This window comes from Electrona antarctica (genome assembly GCF_951216825.1).
Source record: "Electrona antarctica genome assembly, chromosome: 6".
NCBI classification, from domain to species: Eukaryota; Metazoa; Chordata; class Actinopteri; order Myctophiformes; family Myctophidae; genus Electrona; species Electrona antarctica.
In genome coordinates this window covers 17308380-17330837 of record NC_136811.1, presented here as the reverse complement: position 1 = coordinate 17330837, position 22458 = coordinate 17308380, and the positions used below count along the sequence as shown (strand labels likewise).

At 45.7% G+C, this 22458-nt stretch overlaps 1 protein-coding gene across 1 annotated transcript in view; it reads left to right on the top strand.

Annotated features, from left to right (window-relative positions):
• phactr4b (phosphatase and actin regulator 4b) overlaps positions 1-20375 on the top strand; it is a 39087-nt gene extending 18712 nt beyond the window's left edge. The window contains exons 7-16 of the mRNA XM_079503659.1: positions 2840-2971; positions 4295-4862; positions 6555-6789; positions 7730-7805; positions 8522-8717; positions 10411-10466; positions 17220-17275; positions 18371-18508; positions 18913-18989; positions 19087-20375. Coding sequence (XP_079359785.1) covers positions 2840-2971; positions 4295-4862; positions 6555-6789; positions 7730-7805; positions 8522-8717; positions 10411-10466; positions 17220-17275; positions 18371-18508; positions 18913-18989; positions 19087-19102 — 1550 coding nt within the window. The 3' untranslated portion in view covers positions 19103-20375. The remainder of the gene's footprint in view (positions 1-2839; positions 2972-4294; positions 4863-6554; positions 6790-7729; positions 7806-8521; positions 8718-10410; positions 10467-17219; positions 17276-18370; positions 18509-18912; positions 18990-19086) is intronic.
• The last annotated feature ends 2083 nt before the right edge of the window (positions 20376-22458 follow it).

Below are 22458 nucleotides of genomic sequence, written 5' to 3'. Positions count from 1 at the left end.
ATAAATCATAACTCTAATTATATCATCATCATAACCCCAACCCCTAAACCTAACCTCGATGTCTAATGTTATTTTTTGTGGCTTTCGCCATTATTTTATATTTTTTATGGAGGGACAGACAGTAGGCTGACAGGAAATGGGGAGAGAGATGAGGGGAAGACATGCAGTAAAGGCCGTCGGGATCGGGAGTCGAACCCGCGGCACACTGCCAGACTGGGTTACCAGCAAAGGTGCCTGGACCGCTGAGCCACGGCCCAGGCCCTAGATGTCTAATTCTAACCCTAATCACAACCATCTTTTTTCTTTCTTTTTTTCTTTTTTATCATTAAACAGTTTCTCCTGTGAGGACCTGGAAAATCGTCTATTTATGGCTGATAATTCTGCTATTATCAGCCATTTTGTCCTCACAAGTATAGCAACACAAGTACACACACGCACACGGAGCGAGACGTACTGTACCTGGTAATGATGCTAGGTGAAACAGCTTGAGCAGCTGTTCCCCAGCTGACTGCTTAATAAGCCTGTGGACTATTTCACTGTACTGTATGCAGTGAAGGAGATAAGCAGGGACTCTGGTGGCTGATGATGGGAGCTGTTGCAGCTGGCTTCATGTCTCATTGTTATAGTTGTTTACCATGGGCTTCTCTCCTTGGGGGTTCTGGACTTTATTCCCTTTAGCGCATGGCTGTCTCTTTCTTATCTGCGGGGATGGTGATAGAACTGGTGCCTCTATCTTGTTTTGATATCGCTTAATGCAATTATATCGGCCTTGATAGGGTGGCTGAAATGTGTCCCGGTTGCCGGTAATGTAACTTAATGTAGCAATGAGCCAGCAATGTAACAATGAGCCAATTATAAATGGTACAATGTGCAATGCTAAAAGTGCTCCAAGTGTTTTTTTAGTTTTTTTTACAACCAAATGTGTATTGTTAAAAAGTGAAAGCTCTATAGAAATCACTGCGGTAAAAGGTGTCTCTCAGTCTCCCCAGCTCTTTAATAAACATAAAATACACTTCCAGGTGGGTTACAAATGTCACCCAGTCGGGAGACAGATCATTTAATAGCTTGCGTTCCAGTTCCCATTTTGTCTGCTCATTTTCATCACGTCACGGTTAAATGAGTTGGTATCCTCTGACCTGAAAATGTGTTTTATGTTTACCATAGAGCCGGAGAGCATAGAGACCTCTGTTACTGAACAACCACACCACAGCAATGATTACCCAATATAGAGCTATTTTAACACTTCTTTTAACAAAATAAATTCACTTACTGCTCATTTAATTTAACTGAGGGTGTACAAATGAAACCAAATGGACCTAACTAGGGTCCCAATTGTACAATCTAAGAGTTACACATGGATAAACTTACCCAGATTCTCATCTGACTCACCTAGCTGTTAGACCTGTGCTTGTTTACTGCGCGAGGATAACTCCTCAAATCGGGCAAAAAAATAGTCAGACACCTCACTTTGTTTTGTAGTTTATCGCCAACGTCTAGCAGATGGAGCGAGTTGCACCACGCTGTGTGGAAATTAGCAGTGGGCGCCAGCATTTTCTGCTTCACAAAGCCAGAGCACCAGGCCAATGACCAGACTGGTCCCACTGACCCTCCTGTCTCTATTTTAGAGCAAGAAATATATTATTATCAGTGGTTCCGATGGATTACAGCGACCCTCTATAGAGCAGGGCTTCTCAAAGTGCGTGCCGTGGCACCCTAGGGTGCCTTGACGCGAGTCCAGGGATGCCGCAGAATAGTTTGATAATATTTGGAATTCATCAATATCACTTCAGTTTTACCACTTGGACTCTCTATACTTAATAACAAGATCGGCTATTTTTAGTGAATGTTCCCCCCAGAATAGGAATGCTGGTAGTAAACGCCAAGTATAAAAGTTATTTTCAGTCTGTCCTAATGGAAACAAATAATATTCACTCCAGTTTTCCTCGTAACATACTCTTAGGGGGGAAGATTTACATATTTACGTACTGTTAATATGGCAAAAGGTGGCAAGGTGCTATAAAGTAACAATGTAATTAAGGTGTGCCGTGGATGAAAACGTTATTTACAGGGGTGACCTAAGTCACTGCTATAGAATGTAGAGTAGCGTCCTGACGTCACTTACACTATACCCTCTGTCATGGAGTTATTATCTGTATCGGAGTGTTCCAAAAATAAACAAATCAGCCAGGCGATTCCGTGTTACTCTTTGGATAAATTAATACGTTTTCACCGCCTGTTGATTATAATCTTTTTTATTATATATATATTTTCTCCACAGAATCAAATGTTTTATAGTCATGATTCACCAGGATCCTGGATGGCTTGATTCTATGCTTAAAATAATTTATATATAAATGTTTTGAAAGCGTTCACTGCTATGCCCTAAGACCTGATTTAGTAGGCCTACTGATGCAGTTATATTTGTCATGTTCCCAATTTATGTTGAGCCTTTTGAAAGCATCCCCAGTAAACACTGATCGAAGCTGTGGCCTACATCATCACAAAAGGCTTTTTCATCTTTAAATTCAAACTGATTCAGACCGATTATTTTGATATCGGCTCAAATCAAAACTGATATTGCATTCTAAGGGTGATATCACCACCGATACCGATATGACAGCCGATTAATCGTGTACATCCGGAGCCGTGAATATAATTATCAATGGGAGCAAAGTATTTAAAAGGTGAACACTGACACGATGGAAGGTTATTGGGAGCGGGGGCAGACATGAGGTCGAGGAGAAAAAGAAAAGAGCCCCATCAGCGGCCCCTGCTGCGTACACTGTGTCCATCCATATGCTTGCCAGTCATTCCATGGTCTCCTCCCCTCCCCCGTCAGCCTCCGCCCTGCAGGGGGCAGACCATGCCCAGCTTCCCCTCTACTGGTCCTGCTGGAAGCGGGAGTGCGACTATGATGTCTACCTGTCCCTGCCCGTCTACCTGTGCCGGCGGGCGGGAGGCCTGCGCTCAGGTAAAGCAAAGCCACGCCCCCCCTCCTCCTCTCTGGTGGTATCCCGCCGCCCCGCCCCCGCACGGCCAGGGGGGCGGAGCCTGAGGCTGCTCCTCCTCCATCATGTCGGCTCCGTTTCTATAGCTGTCCGATATTGTTGTCCCTTTTTAATGGCCGTCGGATGCTGGCGTTAATGAACTTGCCTATGGCCTGGAATGTACATGGCACTTTGATTTGACTGCATGAGCGTAACAAGCGTGCGTGCGTGCGTGCGTGCGTGTGTACATGTGTGTGTGTGTGTGTGTGGCGTGTGTACATGTGTGTGTGTGTGTGTGTGTTAATAAAGGGGGAGAGAGCGTAAGTGAGTGTTGGTGTAAGTGCTTGTACCTCGGGCATGTACAATGAGGAGCGTTTGTTCTGAAACATTGCGCTGTGGACTGCTCTGCATCAGGTGAATGAACCTAAGGCAAAACAACAACAACAACAACAACCTCCTCTTTGGGTCAAAACCACGTGCTATAGTTCCACAACGAAAGCAATCCAGCAAAAGGAAAAACAAACAGTCCATCAAAGGAAAGTGCTCCAGTGGCAGGCCAGCCTATGGTGACAGGCACTGGGGGATGGGTGGCTGTATGAATGGATGGATGGAGCAGGGGGAAGGGTTATAAGATACTGGCTTGATTGTGTTTACAGAGGAAGTGGTGATCTAATTCACTCCAGCTTCTCGCATGCTTCATGTCTGGCAGCTCTGAATGTCTTTGTCTCTGTTGTTGCTCTGTAGCACGGCTATCGGCTATGGCTGTTCCATGTACATGTAAAAAAGACTCATTGATACATATACAAATGTGCATGCGTTTAACCGCACGGTTTGCCATTTAGCGCTCATTTGTGTGTGAGTTCAAGTGTCACAGTCACCTTTGGGACGGAGAAGACGGAGAAGAACACACATTTGATGTTCTCAATCACATCAATTTGTCTAATAATTGGCATTGTGTAGTGCAGGGGTTCCGAGCTGAGAAGGTTTGGGAATCCCTGGCGTACAGCCTGTAGGCTTGGCCAGCGCTGCAGCCATGTGTAGGCTTAATGTATGCAGTCATGTGTGAGCCGAGTCACTACTTGAATGCATTCATGTAGAACATGTTCAGTGCATTTGCTCACAGTGCTTGCACAATATTGTTGCACATGTCATGCGCTTACAGCGGCAGCCTGGGGAAAATAACTCCTCGTACTCTGCAAAAACTATGACTCGCTATAATGAATACATTGTCATAAGCCTAAAAGATAACGGCTTCATATTGTTGTGTTATGGAAGTCTGTTTTAACTCTTCCCCTGCCGACCAACAGCAGACCTGGCCCAAGCCACCGGAGGTGCCAGCCTGGTGCCGGCCAAGCCCTCTCCGCCGATGCCACCGAAGAGGACCACCCCGGTGACCAAACGCAGCCCGGACGACGCCTCCAGCGCCACGTCCCCGCAGTGCCACGCTGCCCCGTCCTCCCTGCCCGCCCTGCCCTCCCCCGACGACCACGGCGGCCTGTCGGTGGGTTTCCAGCTGCCTCCCCCTCCGCCGTCCCCGCCGCTGCCCACCCACATACCGCCGTCTCCACCCCGACAGCAGCCACACGTCCACCACCACCACCACCACCTGCACCACCAGCACTCCTACCCCCACCCCCTGCCGCAGCCCATCATCCCCATGCTGTTTGACCCGCCCAGCCCGCCCAGCGACCCCCCGCACCAGCGGCCGGCCCCCATCCCCCTGCACATCATGATCCAGCGGGCGCTGTCCAGCCCCGGGCCGGCCCCCGGCCAGCACCCGGACGGCTCGCTGCAGCGCACGGCCCACTCGCTGCTCTTCGAGAACCCCCAGGACTTCCAGGGTCCTCTTCCCGTCAGCATCCAGCCGCTCAAACTGTGAGTTCACTCGGAACAGGTCGGGAGGACCCCGTTTTTATGCAAACGTTTGGGAACCACTGTGCTAGACGCCACTCACTGCTTAGTGTTGTGTCTGAACTAGCTGGGGCTTATTTAATTACTTATCTCATTACTTATCTCATTACTTAGAGCTACAGTCCGGTAACTTATTTTATAATGACAATGTGTTAAAGCTTACTGTTAAAGCTTTACTCTGTAACTTCCATGTCCTACTGGGGGCCTCGAACATCGTCTGATCTAAAACCTTTTAGGGAGACCCTCTGTGACTACTGTATGGTCACTGTAATGTAGAGTCACTGTAATGTAGAGAAATCCATGAGTCCATGACTACACCAAGGTTTTTAGCTTAGTTTATGTTTTTTTTTACATTTACCTCTCCCTTGCCTCCAAAAACAATTACTTCAGTCTTAATGTTATTATTAATAATATTAATAAAATAATCCAATGTTTGTTCCTTCCTTTGCTTTATGTAAAGCGACTTTGTTTTGGAACTTCACTCTCCACGATAGCTCCAAGATGAGGTCCCGCTGTGTAGGTCCTGGCAGAGGTAAACGTCTGTCCAAATGCAGTGATGGTCACCTTTTCGCGACATCGTATCCAAAAAGTTAAGGTAGTCTGAGACACCTACAGATGTTTACAAAAAAAAACATGAACCCATTTTGGGCGGGAACCCCTTTTGGTGTTTTAAACATTATGTTATAATTTAGCTATTGAAAAATAGCAGATCTACAAGCTCATAGAGCGCCACCGAGTGGCGCGCTACGAGCTTGTAGGTCTGCTATTTTTTTTTAATCGTGAAAATATTTATTTCAGAAAACTGGAGGATTTAGAAGATTTTTTTAGTCAGCCTCTGCCATGTTTCCCCATTCAACCCGGAAGAACCCCCCGATGGCAGGTCTCAGTACTGCTCCCAATTCGGCTACAATAGGAAAACATGGCACATGTGTGACTTAATAAGCGATTTAAAGTTATTTTCTTTATTTTTGTAATCCTGTACATGAAATCTGTAAGTGTCTTGGACTAGCTTTACTTTTCGGATACGCTGTTGCAAAGGTGATCGTCACAGCATTTGGACGGAATCTACCTCTGCTGAGACCCTACACAGTTGGGTCTATATAATTCTCAGCTATTATTATTATTTCCATTTAATTGAAGATTATTACTTTTTCCCCTCGCTGCAGCAAAATACACTGCTGGTGTGAACAGGCTCTGTACATACTGTAACCGTTATCCTGGGTTTCCAGAAGGTGGCTTCAGTTTCCCATAGCTTTGTTTGCTTGACTTGGCAGCATATTTAAACCACATGTTTCCTGTTCCTGACGGCTGCGGAGCCAATCAGACAAAGCTATGGGAAACCAGACCGGAAACAGGAAACGTGTACATGCCAGCTTCTGGAAACCCAGGGACTATTCAGTGTTAACCCATTAAATCTCGCAAAGCATCTGTGTAATTTTAGATTTTCGCGTTGGCTAATCAAAAAGAAGAAAGTGTGAGGTACTGGTTTAGAAGCCATTTGTAGAATCGGCCTCATGTCTTAACACATTCGATGCTTTAGACGAGGTGCTGAGCATCTGAGCATCCAAGATGGCGACAAACTGAACGCGCGTCATACTAAAATTGGCACCCATGGGTTAAACTGAAATGCCCCCCCCCCCCCCCCCTCCCGACTAGAGATGAGGATGACTACTCTGAGGAGGAGGAAGAGGAGGAAGAGGAGGAAGACGATGAAGAGGAGGTGCCGTACGACGGGGAGATCCCGCAGCCCGAGCTGGAGCCTCGGAGCCGCCGGTGCCTAGTGGGCGATGCCGGAGGAGTGACCATCATCCTACCGGAGGGCAGCAACAGCAGCGAGGAGGAAGAGGAGGAGGAAGAGGAGGAGGAGCTGGAGGAAGAGGAGGAGGATGAGGTAGGGATGGGACTATTAATCGCTTTTACTAATAACCACGGTTTAATGGAACTCTTCCATTTATTGCTGTCTGTGGACACACACAGCCCCTAAAATATCACTCCACTCAGATCCAAGGGGGATGTAGAGCTGAAAATACTATCTTGTAGGTACAGTGTTGCCAGATGTACGATAATTATCATATTACGATAATTTTATCCTCTATGATCTACGATCAATAATTCCAAAAATGCCATAGTGTTGTGGAATTATCGTGATTATTTCCCTCACATCAAAGGGAAACACCTAGCTCACATCAAAGCTCCCCCACCCTCGCCACGTTTAAAACCACACTCAAAACCACACTCAAAACCCACCTTTTCAGACTCGCACTCACACCTTGTATTTCTATCTTTCTTTTCTTTATCTTCTTAGTTTGTAACATTTTAACCCATTTAAAAACGAGGAAGCATCTGTGTTATTTTAGATTGTAGCTATATATGAGTGTGTCATGATTCTTCAAAAATAGCAGAGCTTTTGAAAAATCGTGAACAGTTGTGCAAATCTTTGAATATATTTTTAAAGCGATTTTCTTTTTCATTTTTTACTTAAATATTTGCTTCTGGGATTGCCTGAAACAAAATATTTTGAGATTTGGGTCTGAGGCCAAATTCATATAATTTTGGGCGTCCTTGACATGACAATGCTGGAGAACCACTGATACAGCGACATATGTTTTTCTCAAAACTGTTAGGATTTAGAAGACATTTGTAGAATCGGCCTCAGTTCTTAATGTGGTTAAACTTGTTTTGCCCAATACATTCGTTTTTATTTAGTTTCTGTAAAAGCGACTGTCAGCGCTTTCTAAATTATTATTATTACTACTAATGGTATGGTGCCATCATCCCTATAGGAGGAAGAGGAGGAGGAAGGGGAGCGGGGCACAGCCATGCAAAGAGAGGACAGCGACTCGGACGGCCCCGTGCTTTACAAGGACGAAGACTCCGACGAGGATGAGGAAGACGAGCCTCCACCTAGTAAGCATTGTTTTTTTGTTTTTTTCACGCTTTGAAGGTTTTATGTAGAAGACCACTATTCATCAACATGGGGTCCGGACCGTCCAACGGTAATATAACCCAGACCTTTCCATAACCTTCCAGAACTCGTGAAGTTTTTGTTTGTTAACAACCAGAACCAGGGAGAAAAAACCCCGTAAACAAGCTCATCTACAAGCTTCTAGATACCAGAGTATCTTCTGAGAATCCTATTAGCGTATGGAAACACATGCACTCCCTGGGAAATACATTTGATGGCATAGCTATGGCATAGTTCACTTAAGGTACCGTAGCTCTCCACCGCACCGCCGTCGGCGGGGGTCAAGTGTTAGAAAGCGTATGTTGCCGAAAACCTGCTGTTGAATGGGCGGTGGGTACACTGTCGCGTCGCAAGGTGTAGGGAAACTTTTCGATAGCGTCGGATTAGCAGCGGGCTTGTTGTTGAAAAAGACTTCACGCCAATGCATATATGCTATTTTTAGCACCATAGTAGCTGTCTGTCGGTGTCTGCTCTCAGGTGCATTCAGCAACTTCTTTTCCACACCTTCCAAACGACTGATCTCCTGACTTCATTCGACTGCCCCTGCCAGTCTGTAGGAATCTGTAGTAGTCTGTTTGGTGGACACTGCCTTTTGTACAGTATGTTTGTGTGCCTGCCTGCCTCACCCGACCCTCTGTGCTTGGCGTGTCCCCACCAGGTGCGCTCGCCAACAGGGTGAAGAGGAAGGACACCCTGGCTCTGAAGCTGGCCGCGCGGCCCTGCGCCCCGGAGAGGGACCGGTTAGCCCAGGACAGGAGCGCCCGGGGAGAGCAGCCTCCAGGACAGAGCCTCACCTGGCAGAGCCGAGAGCAGTGGGAGGCCATCCGCACACAGATCGGTACCGCGCTCACCAGGTAAACACAAACGCATGCTCATCCCACTGCTACTATATCAGAACCGATCTCTTTTAATTAATAAAATGTAATGTTGTCCAATCTGGCACAGGAAACTGCGTTTAAAGCCGGGGTAGAAGTTACATAGTGCAGCTTTAATCTTGCTCGATAATAATTGAGAAGTTAAAAAGTTAAAGACTAAATTGATTATTATTCTGCTTATTAATCTGATTGATTATTCTGATTTATCACTTCGTTGTACGATGGTGGCATACAAAAATAGCGAAAATAGCCAATCTCCAATCTTACTTGTTACTTGCTAGTTGCTACTGTATTAGGGCATTAACGACTTGAGATTTTTCCAAGTCGACTTGTCAGACAGTAAAGTCGAAGTTGAGTCGATTTATCGTTTTGTATGACAGGGGCTTAACAGGGGCGGGTGGAGGGTGCGCGCGCTAAAATACGGAGCATGTCAAACAAAGCACTGCGCACACACACAGTGGCCTCTCCAATATGGCACAGTGTATGTATCATCTATATGGCAAAGCGCTGATTATCAAAACATAAAACTATAATAGTAAATACTAAACAGTGTGTGCGTCGCACACTGGTACACAGACCAGAAAAGAGAACACAACAGGAGAGGGGGCATCATTGGCACACAGCGCCAGCAGCAGCAGCACAGCACAGCGCAACACAGCGGCCCGAGAACACAATACAAAATATAACATTAACACTAGTGGCAGTCAGCCCGACCTTCAGAACACAATATAGAAGACATACAGTAGGTCTATATATTATCATCACAGCAGCCAGCAGCAGTTTGGCACATCGGAATACAATCTGCATTACCTTCCACGTGAACCTTCTCCTCCTCCTCCTCCTCCAACAACGCGATAACGTGCTCATGTTAGTTTGTTACTTATTTTCTGAGCCATGCAAATAAACAACAACCCGCACTGACCGGAGACGGAGAGGTTCATATGATGTGCCCCACGCGTAAAGTTAAACCAGAAACAGGACAGTCATTGCGTCAGCACGGATGTAGCCTCGGAAAGCCAGACGTTTTATTTCCAGCACGGAGGTGAGGGGGATATCGTTTGGGGATAAAGTCTCTGTTATTTCTCTGACACAGCGCAGTTCAAACTTCAAATTCAGCCAGTCAATAGTGGGACACCGCGCGCTGAGAGCCACAGCTGCAGTTGGTTTTTAATTAAGGACGCGTTCTGAATGCAATGCAAACTAATAGGCGAGTGCGCTCCGGTGCATATGCAAAGGGAAATAATGACTTCTGTCCGTGACAATAATCAATGCTACAGTTTGAATTCTGTACACACGCACACATAGAGCAAAAAATATGATATGGGGAAAACTTTTTTTTTTTCAACTTTCGACTTCTCCTAATCTGAATCGACTTGTGTTAATGAAATCGATAAATCGATAAATCGATTTTTTTAGTGAATGCCCTATACTGTATATGAATATTTTTTACATTTCTTTCATAATCGTTCATTCATCATAATCGAGGCAAAGGTGTGAAATAATGGTGATATTGATTTGAAGTCCTATCGCCCAGCTCTTAACGTACCTAAACGTTAAGAGCGACGTCAAGGGATTCGTTTCATACATTGTATTTGGCCTACTTTTTTTTTTTGCCTGTATGACAAAGTGATGAAGGCGTTTTAAAAATAGCGCTCCTGTTTTTTATGTGCAGGCGACTTAGCCAGAGGCCCACCGCCGAGGAGCTGGAGCAGAGGAACATCCTTCCACGTAAGTTCCTCCTGTTCAGGCACATGCACACATAGACATTAAAGGGGGCTTGAGCCCCTGCCCTTTTACCCGTCTGTAAAAAACTGCCCTCTCCAGACCATGAATGCTGCATTTACGCAAATGAGTGCAGGGTTGCGGCTCGAAAATAGCTGATCTACAAGCTCTCAATGTTAGGGTTTAGTATGATAGGACCCAAAAGCAGAACTCAGAACCAGATGAATACAAGCTCAGGTATTTATTCACAAAACAGGTGAAAAAACAAAAATAAGCTGGGGGCTGTGTTGGGCTATGTTGAGCTGGTCGGCAGGCAGGCAGGCAGGCGGCGTAGAACACTGGGGGCACAAGGAGACGAGGAGTTAGAATAAAGTTGATTTGCACGCAAAACACGTAGAGCTCAGAGGCACAGTAACTTTACCGATCGGCAACTGACAAACTGGCAAGGGCTGGAGTGACGAGCCAGGTCTTTTATCAGCTGGGCTTGATGAGGTGATGACCCCAAGGTGTGCAGTTCCACAGGAGGCAGATACAGCACGTCACAGCCCAGGAAGTCAGTCACACGCCCATGCCAGACCATATAGGGAAAAAGGGAAAAAAACAGGAAAACAGCCAGCCCATAACAGCACCCCCCCTCAACGGGAGCCTCTTGGCGACCCACCAGGCTTATCAGGATGGGCTAGGTGGAAGTCTCTGACCAGCTGAGGGTCCAGGATGAAGGACCGAGGAACCCAGGACCTCTCCTCCGGACCGTATCCTTCCCAGTCTACCAGATATTGATAACCCCGGCCACGGCGACGGACATCCAACAGCCGCTGGACAGTATATGCAGGGTGGTCATCTATGATTCGGGCGGGCGGAGGGGGCTTGGAAGGAGGGCAGAGAGGACTGGAGGATACTGGTTTAAGTTGAGACACATGAAATGTAGGATGAACCCTCATAGAGCTGGGCAGCTTTAATCTGACAGCAGAGGGATTGATGATACGTTCCACCACAAAAGGCCCAATATAGCGTGGGGCCAATTTCTTAGATTCAACTCTGAGTGGGATATCCTTGGAAGAAAGCCAAACACTCTGACCTTGTTTGTATTTGGGAGCCTCTACCCGATGGCGGTCAGCGACCCGACGGTTGTTCTCAGCAGAGCGTAGTAGAGCAGCACGTGCATCTTTCCAAACCCTACGACATCTGCGAAGGTTCAATTGGACGGAGGGAACAGCCAATTCCTCTTCCTGGGAGGGAAACAACGGTGGCTGATAGCCTAAAGAGGCCTCAAAAGGAGACAGTCCTGTGGCAGCACTGGTTAGAGAATTATGCGAATACTCAACCCAAGCCAGATGTGTACTCCACGAAGCAGGGTTGGTAGCCGCAACACACCGTAGGGCAGCCTCCAGATCCTGGTTAGCCCTCTCCGTTTGGCCGTTGGACTGGGGATGGAAACCAGACGATAAACTCACAGTTGCACCCAATGCTTTACAGAATGATTTCCAAACATGAGATACAAATTGAGGGCCCCTGTCTGAAACAATGTCCAATGGAATACCATGAAGGCGGAAAACGTTGTTCACCAACAGATCAGCAGTTTCATAGGCAGTAGGGAGATTCGGAAGGGCCACAAAATGAACTGCCTTAGAAAAACGGTCAACAATGGTGAGAATGACAGTGTTACCTTGGGAGGTGGGCAACCCAGTGACGAAGTCCACTGCTATATGGGACCAGGGACGACTGGGAACAGGTAATGGATGCAACAGACCAGCAGGTGGACGATGAGAAGACTTCCCCCTGGCACAAACGGAGCAGGCGGAGACGAATGCCCGGGTATCTGCCTCCATGGAAGGCCACCAAAAGTGACGCCTGAGGAGTGACACAGTGCGGTTCCTTCCCGGATGACACGCAAGTTTGGAGTTGTGTGTCCATTGAAGGACCTGAGAACGAGCTGAATCGGGAACAAACAGGCGGTTAGGTGGGCCATTACCCGGATCCGGCTGTGCTCGCTGAGCCTCCCTTACTGCCGATTCAATCTCCCAGGAAACAGCTGCCACCACTGAGGAAGGGGAGACGATGGTGTCTGGACTGGGAGGCTGCTCCTCAGGAGTGTGCTGGCGGGACAGAGCATCAGGCTTGACATTCTTAGACCCAGGGCGATAGGTAATAGTAAAGTCAAACCTCCCAAAAAACAAGGCCCAACGAGCCTGGCGAGAATTTAGACGTTTGGCTGATTGAATATAGGCCAAGTTCTTATGGTCAGTCCACACAATAAATGGGTGCTCAGCTCCTTCTAACCAATGCCTCCACTCCTCCAATGCCAATTTTACTGCTAGCAGCTCCTTGTTACCAACATCATAGTTACGCTCGGAGGAGTCAAGGGTATGAGGAAAAAAAGCACAAGGGTGCACCTTCTGATCCTGGCTGGACCGCTGAGAGAGTACTGCCCCAACCCCTATATCAGATGCATCGACCTCCACAATAAACTGCAGGGAGGGATCAGGATGAACTAGAATAGGAGCAGTGGTGAACAGATGTTTGAGCTTATAGAAAGCCTGCTCTGCTTCTGGGGTCCAACGAAATGGGACAAGAGTGGAGGTGAGCTTATTAAGAGGCGCCACCACTTTGCTATAGTTCTTCACAAAGCGGCGATAAAAATTAGCAAACCCCAAAAATCGTTGAAGTAGCTTACGGGTAGTGGGTGTAGGCCACTCTGCAACTGCTCTGACCTTTCCTGGATCTGCTCTCATCTGTCCTTTCTCCACGATGAAGCCCAAAAAACTGACCGTATCGACGTGGAACTCGCACTTCTCTGCTTTCACATAGAGTTTATTCTCCAACAGCCTTTGGAGAACCTGGCGGACATGGGAAACGTGGTCAGACATGTTCTTGGAAAAAATAAGAATATCATCAAGAAACACAAACACAAAGCGATTCAGGAAGTCCCTTAACACATCGTTTGCCAAGGCTTGAAAAACCCCAGGAGCATTGGTGAGTCCAAAAGGCATTACCAGGTATTCGAAATGTCCTAATGCAGTGTTAAAGGCCGTCTTCCACTCATCTCCTTCTTTAATTCTGACCAGATGATAGGCGTTCCTGAGATCCAATTTAGTGAACACAGTTGCTCCATGGAGAAAATCAAAGGCAGAGTTCATTAAAGGCAGAGGATACTTGTTTTTCACTGTGATGTTATTAAGCCCTCTATAGTCAATACAAGGGCGCAAAGTACCTTCCTTTTTGGCCACAAAAAAAAACCCTGCACCCACAGGAGAGGAAGATGGGCGCATAATTCCTGCAGCTAAAGAGTCTTTAATGTATCTTTCCATGGCCTCCCGCTCAGGACGTGACAGATTGTAAAGTCTACTAGACGGCAAAGGGGCACCAGAGAGCAGATTAATTTCACAATCATAAGGACGATGAGGCGGTAGAGAGAGGGCCAGATCCTTGCTAAAAACCTGTCCCAGGTCATGATAATTAGCAGGAATGGAGGACAAATCAACAGGTTCAGGACGAGAGGCAACAGTGACCTCAGCAGGGGGCAGAGCGGATTGCAGGCAGGACGAGTGACAAAATTGACTCCAGCTAATAATCTTTCCAGCAGACCAGTCAATGTGAGGGTTATGTAGTTTTAGCCAAGGAGAACCCAGCACCAGGGGTGTTTGAGGAGAGATAATTATCTTGAACTGAATTAACTCCCTGTGATTGCCAGATAGGACCAAAGACACAGGTACAGTTTGATGGGTTACACGGGCCAACAATCTCCCATCCAAAGCATTAGCAGTAAGGGGCTTTTCCAACTGAATAAGAGGGATCTTAGCCTGGTCGGCAAAATGGCTATCCAAAAAACTGTCATCTGCACCCGAGTCTACAAGAGCAAAAAGCGGCAAAGGGACCTGATTAACACATAAAGTAGCTTGAATCTGCATCCTGGTTTTGGATAGGGTTGAACAATCAGTATGGCTCACCAGTACCCCCACCTCTACTGACGAGCCAGGTCTTTTGGTCGGGTGGGACAGGCAGCGCGCAGGTGACCTAATTGACCACAGTACAGGCACTCACCCGCCCGGAACCGACGAGAGCGCTCGTCAGGGGATAAGTGGGCTCGACCCATCTCCATGGGCTCATCTTCAGTGACATCTGATTGCCGTGAGGGATAAGATTTCACAACCGGTGGTGAAGGGAGAGAGGAAGACGGAGGACGAGGACGGTTCCCTCTCTCTCTGCGTCGCTCACGCAGCCTGTTATCCAGCTTAATGGCAAGAGAAACAAGGGATTCAAAGTCAGTGGAATCATCACGAGAAGCAAGCTCATCCTTCATCTGTTCACTGAGAGCATTAATAAAAACCCCACGAAGAGACTGGTCACACCACCCCGCATCAGCAGCTAGGATTCGGAAATCCACAGAGAAGTCTGCCACACTCTTGGAACCTTGATGAATATATAGCAGACGTTTAGCAGCATCACCACTGTGATCCGGATGATCAAAAACTCCCTTCATTTTTGACACAAAATCATTGAACATGAGCATAGTCAAAGGTTGACTAGAATTAGCTGCCTCTGCCCAAGCCAACGCCCTTCCTCTCAATAGCCCCATTACATAATGTACCTTAGATTGATCCGTAGGAAAGGTAAGTGGTCTTTGCTTAAACACCATGGAGCATTGAAGAAAAAAACCACGACACTTATCCACATCCCCGGAGAAGGGCTCTGGGTCCGGAGCATATGAATCTCTGACAGCAGGTTGCTGTGGGTTGGGCGGAGCTGGAGGAGGTTCTGCAGGAGTGAGTTGAGAGGTTAACAGGTTCATGCCAGCGGATAATTGGCCAATCTGATTAATCATGAGAAAGTTCTTGCAAAGCTTGTTGGTGTTGTCCCAATAGTCTTCCTTGGTTCTCAAGAATTTTTCGTAACTCTGGTTCTGAGTCAGCTGAATCCATAGTGGCCAGTTTGTTCTGTTAGGGTTTAGTATGATAGGACCCAAAAGCAGAACTCAGAACCAGATGAATACAAGCTCAGGTATTTATTCACAAAACAGGTGAAAAAACAAAAATAAGCTGGGGGCTGTGTTGGGCTATGTTGAGCTGGTCGGCAGGCAGGCAGGCAGGCGGCGTAGAACACTGGGGGCACAAGGAGACGAGGAGTTAGAATAAAGTTGATTTGCACGCAAAACACGTAGAGCTCAGAGGCACAGTAACTTTACCGATCGGCAACTGACAAACTGGCAAGGGCTGGAGTGACGAGCCAGGTCTTTTATCAGCTGGGCTTGATGAGGTGATGACCCCAAGGTGTGCAGTTCCACAGGAGGCAGATACAGCACGTCACAGCCCAGGAAGTCAGTCACACGCCCATGCCAGACCATATAGGGAAAAAGGGAAAAAAACAGGAAAACAGCCAGCCCATAACACTCAATGCGTCACAACACGTTGATCAGCTTTTTTTTTTGCTAAAGGTGCCCTTTTTAGCGTATTTCAGCCCCTGCCTCTCTAACATTCTCTGCACGTCTGTGCTCCCATTGCTCCTCAAACATCTCAGTGCCACTTGCAATACCCTCGCGGCCCACAGGTTGAGAACCAGTGGGCCCCCAAATAATTGGCAAAACACTTCAGATTGTAATGATCCTACTAATGGCCCCTACACACTGTAGGAGTTTTAAAGTTGTCGGCGAGTCATCAGATCGTTGTGCATTTCACACTGCAGGAGTCTTTTTTTTTTAAATCGGCTGTCATTATATTTTGTGGCTTTCACACTAAACGATTGATCGCCGACCAGGGATCACACACTGCAAGAGTTCACCAAGATGCGATCCAGACCCGATACATATAGTCTACTCTACATGATCAGATCATTTGTTTTTTATTCCAATTAATTTTGACATGCACGTGCAGGATGCCGTGATAGGCTACAAGCGCGAGACCCACACAGGGCGCATCTCTCTCTCTCTCTCTCTCTCTCTCTCTCTCTCTCGTGCACGCCACACACACAGGAATAGCCTAGCCAGGCTACACAGGGCGACATGTTTGTGATAGCAGCGCTATAGCGAGACAGGACGTTATAATCTTGAGTTTCATTAAATAACTCTGTCGAGACACACACACACACACACACACACACACACACACACACACACACAGCGCACGAAAAGTTTGCTCAAATTGCTCTGCACTGTTGATTCCGATGCGGTTTTATTAACATTATTCAAGTGAAGCAGCATAAGCCTTGCCGAGCCATGAGGCCCATAGGGCAGGAGCCTACAGTATCTCCTGTTTCTGTAGCGTGAGGCAGCTTGATGTACAAGTACACCCCCTGGACATTACGCTAGCATGTCACAGGGACACCGCGTCGCTCCACATTTGGTGATGTCAGTGATCTCCGCTGTGTTCTACTGGGGAGGGGAGGAGGGGAGCAGGGATGGCGGAGGCGGGCTCAACCACGACCTACACCGGAAAGTCCTGACTGTTAGTTTAACTGAGAGTGTCTAACCGTTTGGTTTCATTTGTATCCTCTGTAGTTACAAAATGGGTGAATTAACAGGATTGTACAGTGTACCAAAATGTATTTGGAAAAGTTGTCTCTTTGCTCAATCCCTCCTGGTGGTGATTGTTAAAAAAAATAATAATAATCACCTCCCATTGATATAAGATAGAGTTCTGCTTTTGAAGACTATATAAAATGGGCTTTGATAGCTAATTTTAGACAATTGCAAATGTTTGTATCGCTTCTATGTTGGGTCTAAATTAAGACCTGTTGTTTTTCTTTTCTTTTTTTTCCTCTTCACAGCCAAGACTGACAGACAAGCCGAGGTCAGAGAGATCAAACGGAGGCTGACTAGGAAGGTACGGGCACAACACACAAGGCTTTACAATGATCTTTAGGCCCTGTTCAGACTGGCAGCCCAAATCCAAGTGGGCAGTGGTTGTCAAACTGGGGCCCGGGACCCCCAGGGGAGTCCTCAAATAGTTTTTTGGGGGTCCCCAGATGATTAGCTTAATGTAAAACATTGTTTTCTCCCTCCACAGTAAACAAACCCACAAGTGTATACAGGTTCTTAATCTCCTTGGTTCTAATCATCTATTTTAAACATCTGTGTGCATGTTAAAAGCTGTAAAGTGACCTGTGTGCCATTGTCCTTGGCATTGTTCAACACACGTCTGAGCCCAGAAAAGCAATGTGTGTAATAAAAGCTGTAAAGTCGGGCGCTCAGGGGTGGCACAGGGGTAAAGTCGTGTCCACTATATCCGGCTTGTCGCGTGTCGTGCAGTTGTTCCCAAAGTGGGGTCCCCTAGGGGTCCTTGAGGGAGTTCCAGGGGGTCCCCAGCTAAATGATTGTTAGGAACCAAATGGACCCTTATAGCTCAGAGAGTGTACCCCCTAACGGGTTTTGTCGCTGTACGTACTTCTACGGGCTGGGGCTTCGCCTGTCGGGGAGATGTTGAATGGAAAGAAGTAGGATGGGGTCCTCCTTACCGGCAGGTAAGCCAGTAGGGTACAACAGAAGTGGCAAGCAATGGGAGGCATAACGATTACATTTGGAGAAAGAAATGGATAAAACATAATTGGTTACTCAAAAAAATATGTCGTTGTTGTCAGGCAGAAACCTCTTATCTTCTCCATATTTTAACGTCTTGTGTTTTTCGTAATGTAACGCCCTACTACTTTATCATACTGCAGTGCGCCACACAAAAGAAACAAAAGTACCAGATCCACAAGCTCGAAGCTGGGCGCGAGCTTGTGGATCTGCTACTTTTGATACTTTTGCTATTTTTTCATTTGAATCCTGAAAGTTATTGACATGAGGTTTCCACCCGACAGAGACGATGTATAAATATATAATAATAATAATTAAAAGCTGTAAAGTGACCTGTGCTATTATTAAGTGTGAATGTGTGATGATGATCCCATGATGTGGTCCTGTCCCTGTCTGTCTATAGTTGAGTCAAAGACCCACCGTTGCAGAACTCCAGGCGCGGAAGATCCTGACATTCCACGAGTACGTCGAAGTGACGAACGCACACGACTACGACCGCAGGGCAGAGAAGCCGTGGACCAAGCTGACCCCTGCAGACAAGGTGATCAGTCATTTTGTTATGTCGTTTCAAAATGTCAGTCATTCAAATATTGAATACTCTCATTTCCCATGCTGATCTATATTTTTTTTAATTAAAAGGTGATAAACCTTTCCTTAATCTGCTTTTCTGGATGATGATCATGTCACTGCTAAGAAGTCAAATGCATTCCACGATAACATGATTTTGGCGGACAAGAATGTCATTTTCACAGTTTCAGATTATGTATCTTAATTACGTTCGTAATGATAATAAATAACGTTGTATACCATATTAATCCCACAAGGGAAATTGAGTTTAAGCTCCACCCAACTGCTAAGGTAGTTTCAATCCTGGGACGTTCTGTTTACCAAGGTGCAAATTGATTTTTCGTAACGTGCCATTTGCATTTCTGCTCGTTATTTTAGGCTGCCATCCGGAAAGAGCTCAATGACTATAAGAGCACTGAAATGGAGGTCCACGAGGAGAGCAGAATCTATACACGGTATGCCATGTCCTAGCATTTATCATCAGTCGGCTCTCTTGTTACAACCTGCTGTGCATGTCTGGTAACGGTTCATTAAATGCCCCTCTCTCTCTAGGTTCCATCGACCTTAGTCTCCCTCCTCCTGGACAACGAAGCACTTACATGCCGGACCAGCTGAGTGTTCGCCGAGGAGTCTCTCTGCTAAAGAAAGAAAACGGACCGCCCGCCCGCCGTTTTTTTTTATTACATTTGTGAATGTACAGTAACAGAAACATCAGGGACGACCTGGAACTGACTGAGAAAAACAAACAAACAGGAACGCTCCTCCCTTTCCTCCATCCATCAACCCCTGACGCTTAACGTTGCTTTCTCTCCAACGGGAGGTGGAGGGGAGTAGAACAGATGCAGTATTTCTCCCCGGACGGATGGATTGGGACAGGAGTGTGGGAGGAAGGGGGGACCACGTGCCAACAACCAACCTGAGAGGGGGGGGGGGGGGGGGACTTGGATCCAATCCCCTTGATCTGGAGAGGACCTTCTGTCCGCGCTCTGCTGATATGTGGTATCCCTCAGGGACCGTGTTTCGAATCACAAACCGTTAAAGCCCAGTTTATTCGCCGTTGCACGGCGGCGGCGTGTGCCCGAAAGCACCCGACCTATACAAGCTCACATGCGACGCGCTGTGAGCTTGTAGCGTCTGGGTATTTTCGACGCACAATGTCGCCGCACAACGGAAGTATAAATCGGGCTTAACGCCGCCTCATTCTATGTTGCCTTGTTCCTGCTTTTACTCTGTATGGCACAGCTAACTCATGTTGTTGACATAATAACATACGGTAATAATAGTAATAATAATAATAATAATAATAATGATGATAATAATAATGACGGTGACAATAATACACACAGTCATAATTAGGTTATAGAGTTATAGGACAGGAGAATGAAGACTGACTGGGACGTGCTATTAATGATGACTGGACATGTGGACAAGCTCTGGGATTATTGTGCGTATTCTGTGTACAATTGTGTATAGATTTGCTGTGATCCCTTTTGACAAACTCTTGAGAGATCCTATATAACAAAAACACAAACAAAAGAAAAAAACAATCTTTAATGCACAGAAGATATTTTATATCGTAATTCTGATCACATGACTAGTGACAGCTTTTATTTGAGCCTTCTTTTGTTTTGTTTTTTATTGTTTGGCTTGCCTGTATTTATGGTTGTAATGTGAGGTGGCCATTTGGAGACTTCAAGCTGAAGCAACGTTCACACCAAGCGCAATATAACGATAACTTTAAATGACGTTAAAAATCGTTCTAACTGAAGTGAGTGGCACGGTCCACATCACAACTACCATATAACGACGACGATAGTCATATAAACAGTGGTTGCAACTGTATTAATTGATTGCCCGAGTCCCGTGGTGGGAGTTCTGCTCTGGTTTTGGTGAATATTAAGTAGTTCCGGTCATTTTGTGGGGGGCACTGGGGCCAGTGGCCACGCATTAAAAGTAAATGAATCCACAAAACTAGCGAAAATATTAGCGCAACTTTCGTTCAACTTTGACCCCACATCACATGGAACTATTTTTTGGGTGTAGTGATATGGACACAAAAAACAGTTCTGTGTGATAGAGGGGTCAAAAATGAACGAAAGTTGCACTATATGGTAGAAATAGTTAAAAAATACAAATGAAATACGCTAGTTTTGTGAATTAATTTACTATTAATGCGTGGCCCCCAGTACCCCCCACAAGATGACCGGAACTACAATGAATACAGTTGTAACCACTATATTAATGGCAAGTATTTCATACAGCTTAAGATAAAAAATTCTATCCCTTTAAGTACATTTTGATGCCAATACTTTTGTAGTTTTACTCAAGTACATTACTTGTAACAGAGTATTTCTACATTGCAGAATTGATACTTTTACTTTAGTCAAAATTGCAAGGTCTTTTTCCACCACTGGTTATCATTATAGTTACAGTTGTGGTGTTTGGTGTGAACTGTCTAGTGATAGGAGAGGTCAGAGCACGCTGCCAGGATAACCTCTATTGCCTAAAGGACTGTGTGGAACGCTTGTTCTCATATTACTGAATTCTGCAAAATCCCCTGCATGAGCCAACACACAATCCCAGGAGAATCATTCTTCATTTATACTTTTCTATGAGTTTCTTTTTTTGTACTTCCCTTTTAAAAAAAAAGGAAACGTCAAAAACATGCAATGCAAAATTGTAGTTGTCGTCAATGATGGGGTCGTGCTAGTTGTATCTATACTAGGAGTTTTAAATGTTCTGGAAGTAAGCAGAATGTTCTCGGTGCAGTGAGTGGAGATCAGGGATTATACAAAATAACATCTAGTTATGAATCAAAGGCCAACATGGAGCCATTTTAGCAGGTTTGTGAAACTGCAGAGGTAATGCCAGAATGCCAGTTAGATTACAGGGTTCTCTTTGCTGTGTACAGGATGATGTGGTTTAACTGACGCTTGTGTATATCTTGTCTTCCTATTATTTGGAAAAGAAAATTTTAAATATAATGAGAAAGTATTATAGGTTGCTATTTTTTTAAGCACAGAAATATTAGTGTATGGTTTAAATGCTACAAGAATGGGAATATGAAAGTACCTTTTCTGTAAAAACAAACAAACAACAACTAAGGAGTTCTTTTTTAAATTGAATGTGGAATTTTAGTAACCCGAGTTATTTTCTTTTTAGTTGTAAATAGTCACATCTGGATCTAATTAAAAATCTCAAAATTCCTGAAGTCTTGTGTTGTACCAGTTGTGGTCGCATGGCTTTTGGTCAGGCACTTTTGGCCATGTTCTGGTCCAGTCGGAGAGTGAATGGGATCCAGCCGAGACAAGACAAAGACATGTTGGAGACAAACAAACCATACAATACTGACACTTCGTCTCATGCTTCATCTCTCTCTCAGGTCTCAGCTAAAGGGACCTTGGGCTGTTGAAGACCCCTGATCTAGAGCCTTCCTCTGTGACCAGACAATCGGGTTTGACCCGGGATTGTTCAAACTGGGTGTCCCGAAAAGTCCTGAGTCTGACTAATATCTCTAAAACATTGTTTCCACTTATGATTTTAAATACAGTACGTAGAGGGTCAACCTAGCCTGTCCTATTCAGTCTATACACTTTTCACACAGTGGGTGTACACTAATTTCTTCCTAATAAGAATATGTATTATTGTTCAGTTGTCCGCCAAAGTCATGCTGTAAAAAATGGCAGCACTGGGACATTTGAGTGTTATAAATAATAACCCTAACCCAATTTTTCAACATTCACTACCAAATTGTTCTGCTTTTCAAAGGTTAAAATAACTCTTTGAGTGCTTACAGAGATTTTGTCTTGTTCTGGTGAAGGTGCAGTCACTTCTAGGTGTGCCACGTGCTAGAACCCCCTCCCCCCATCCACCAGGTGAAAAAGAAACATTAAAAAAGCAATTGTAAAACGTAGCAAAAATAGC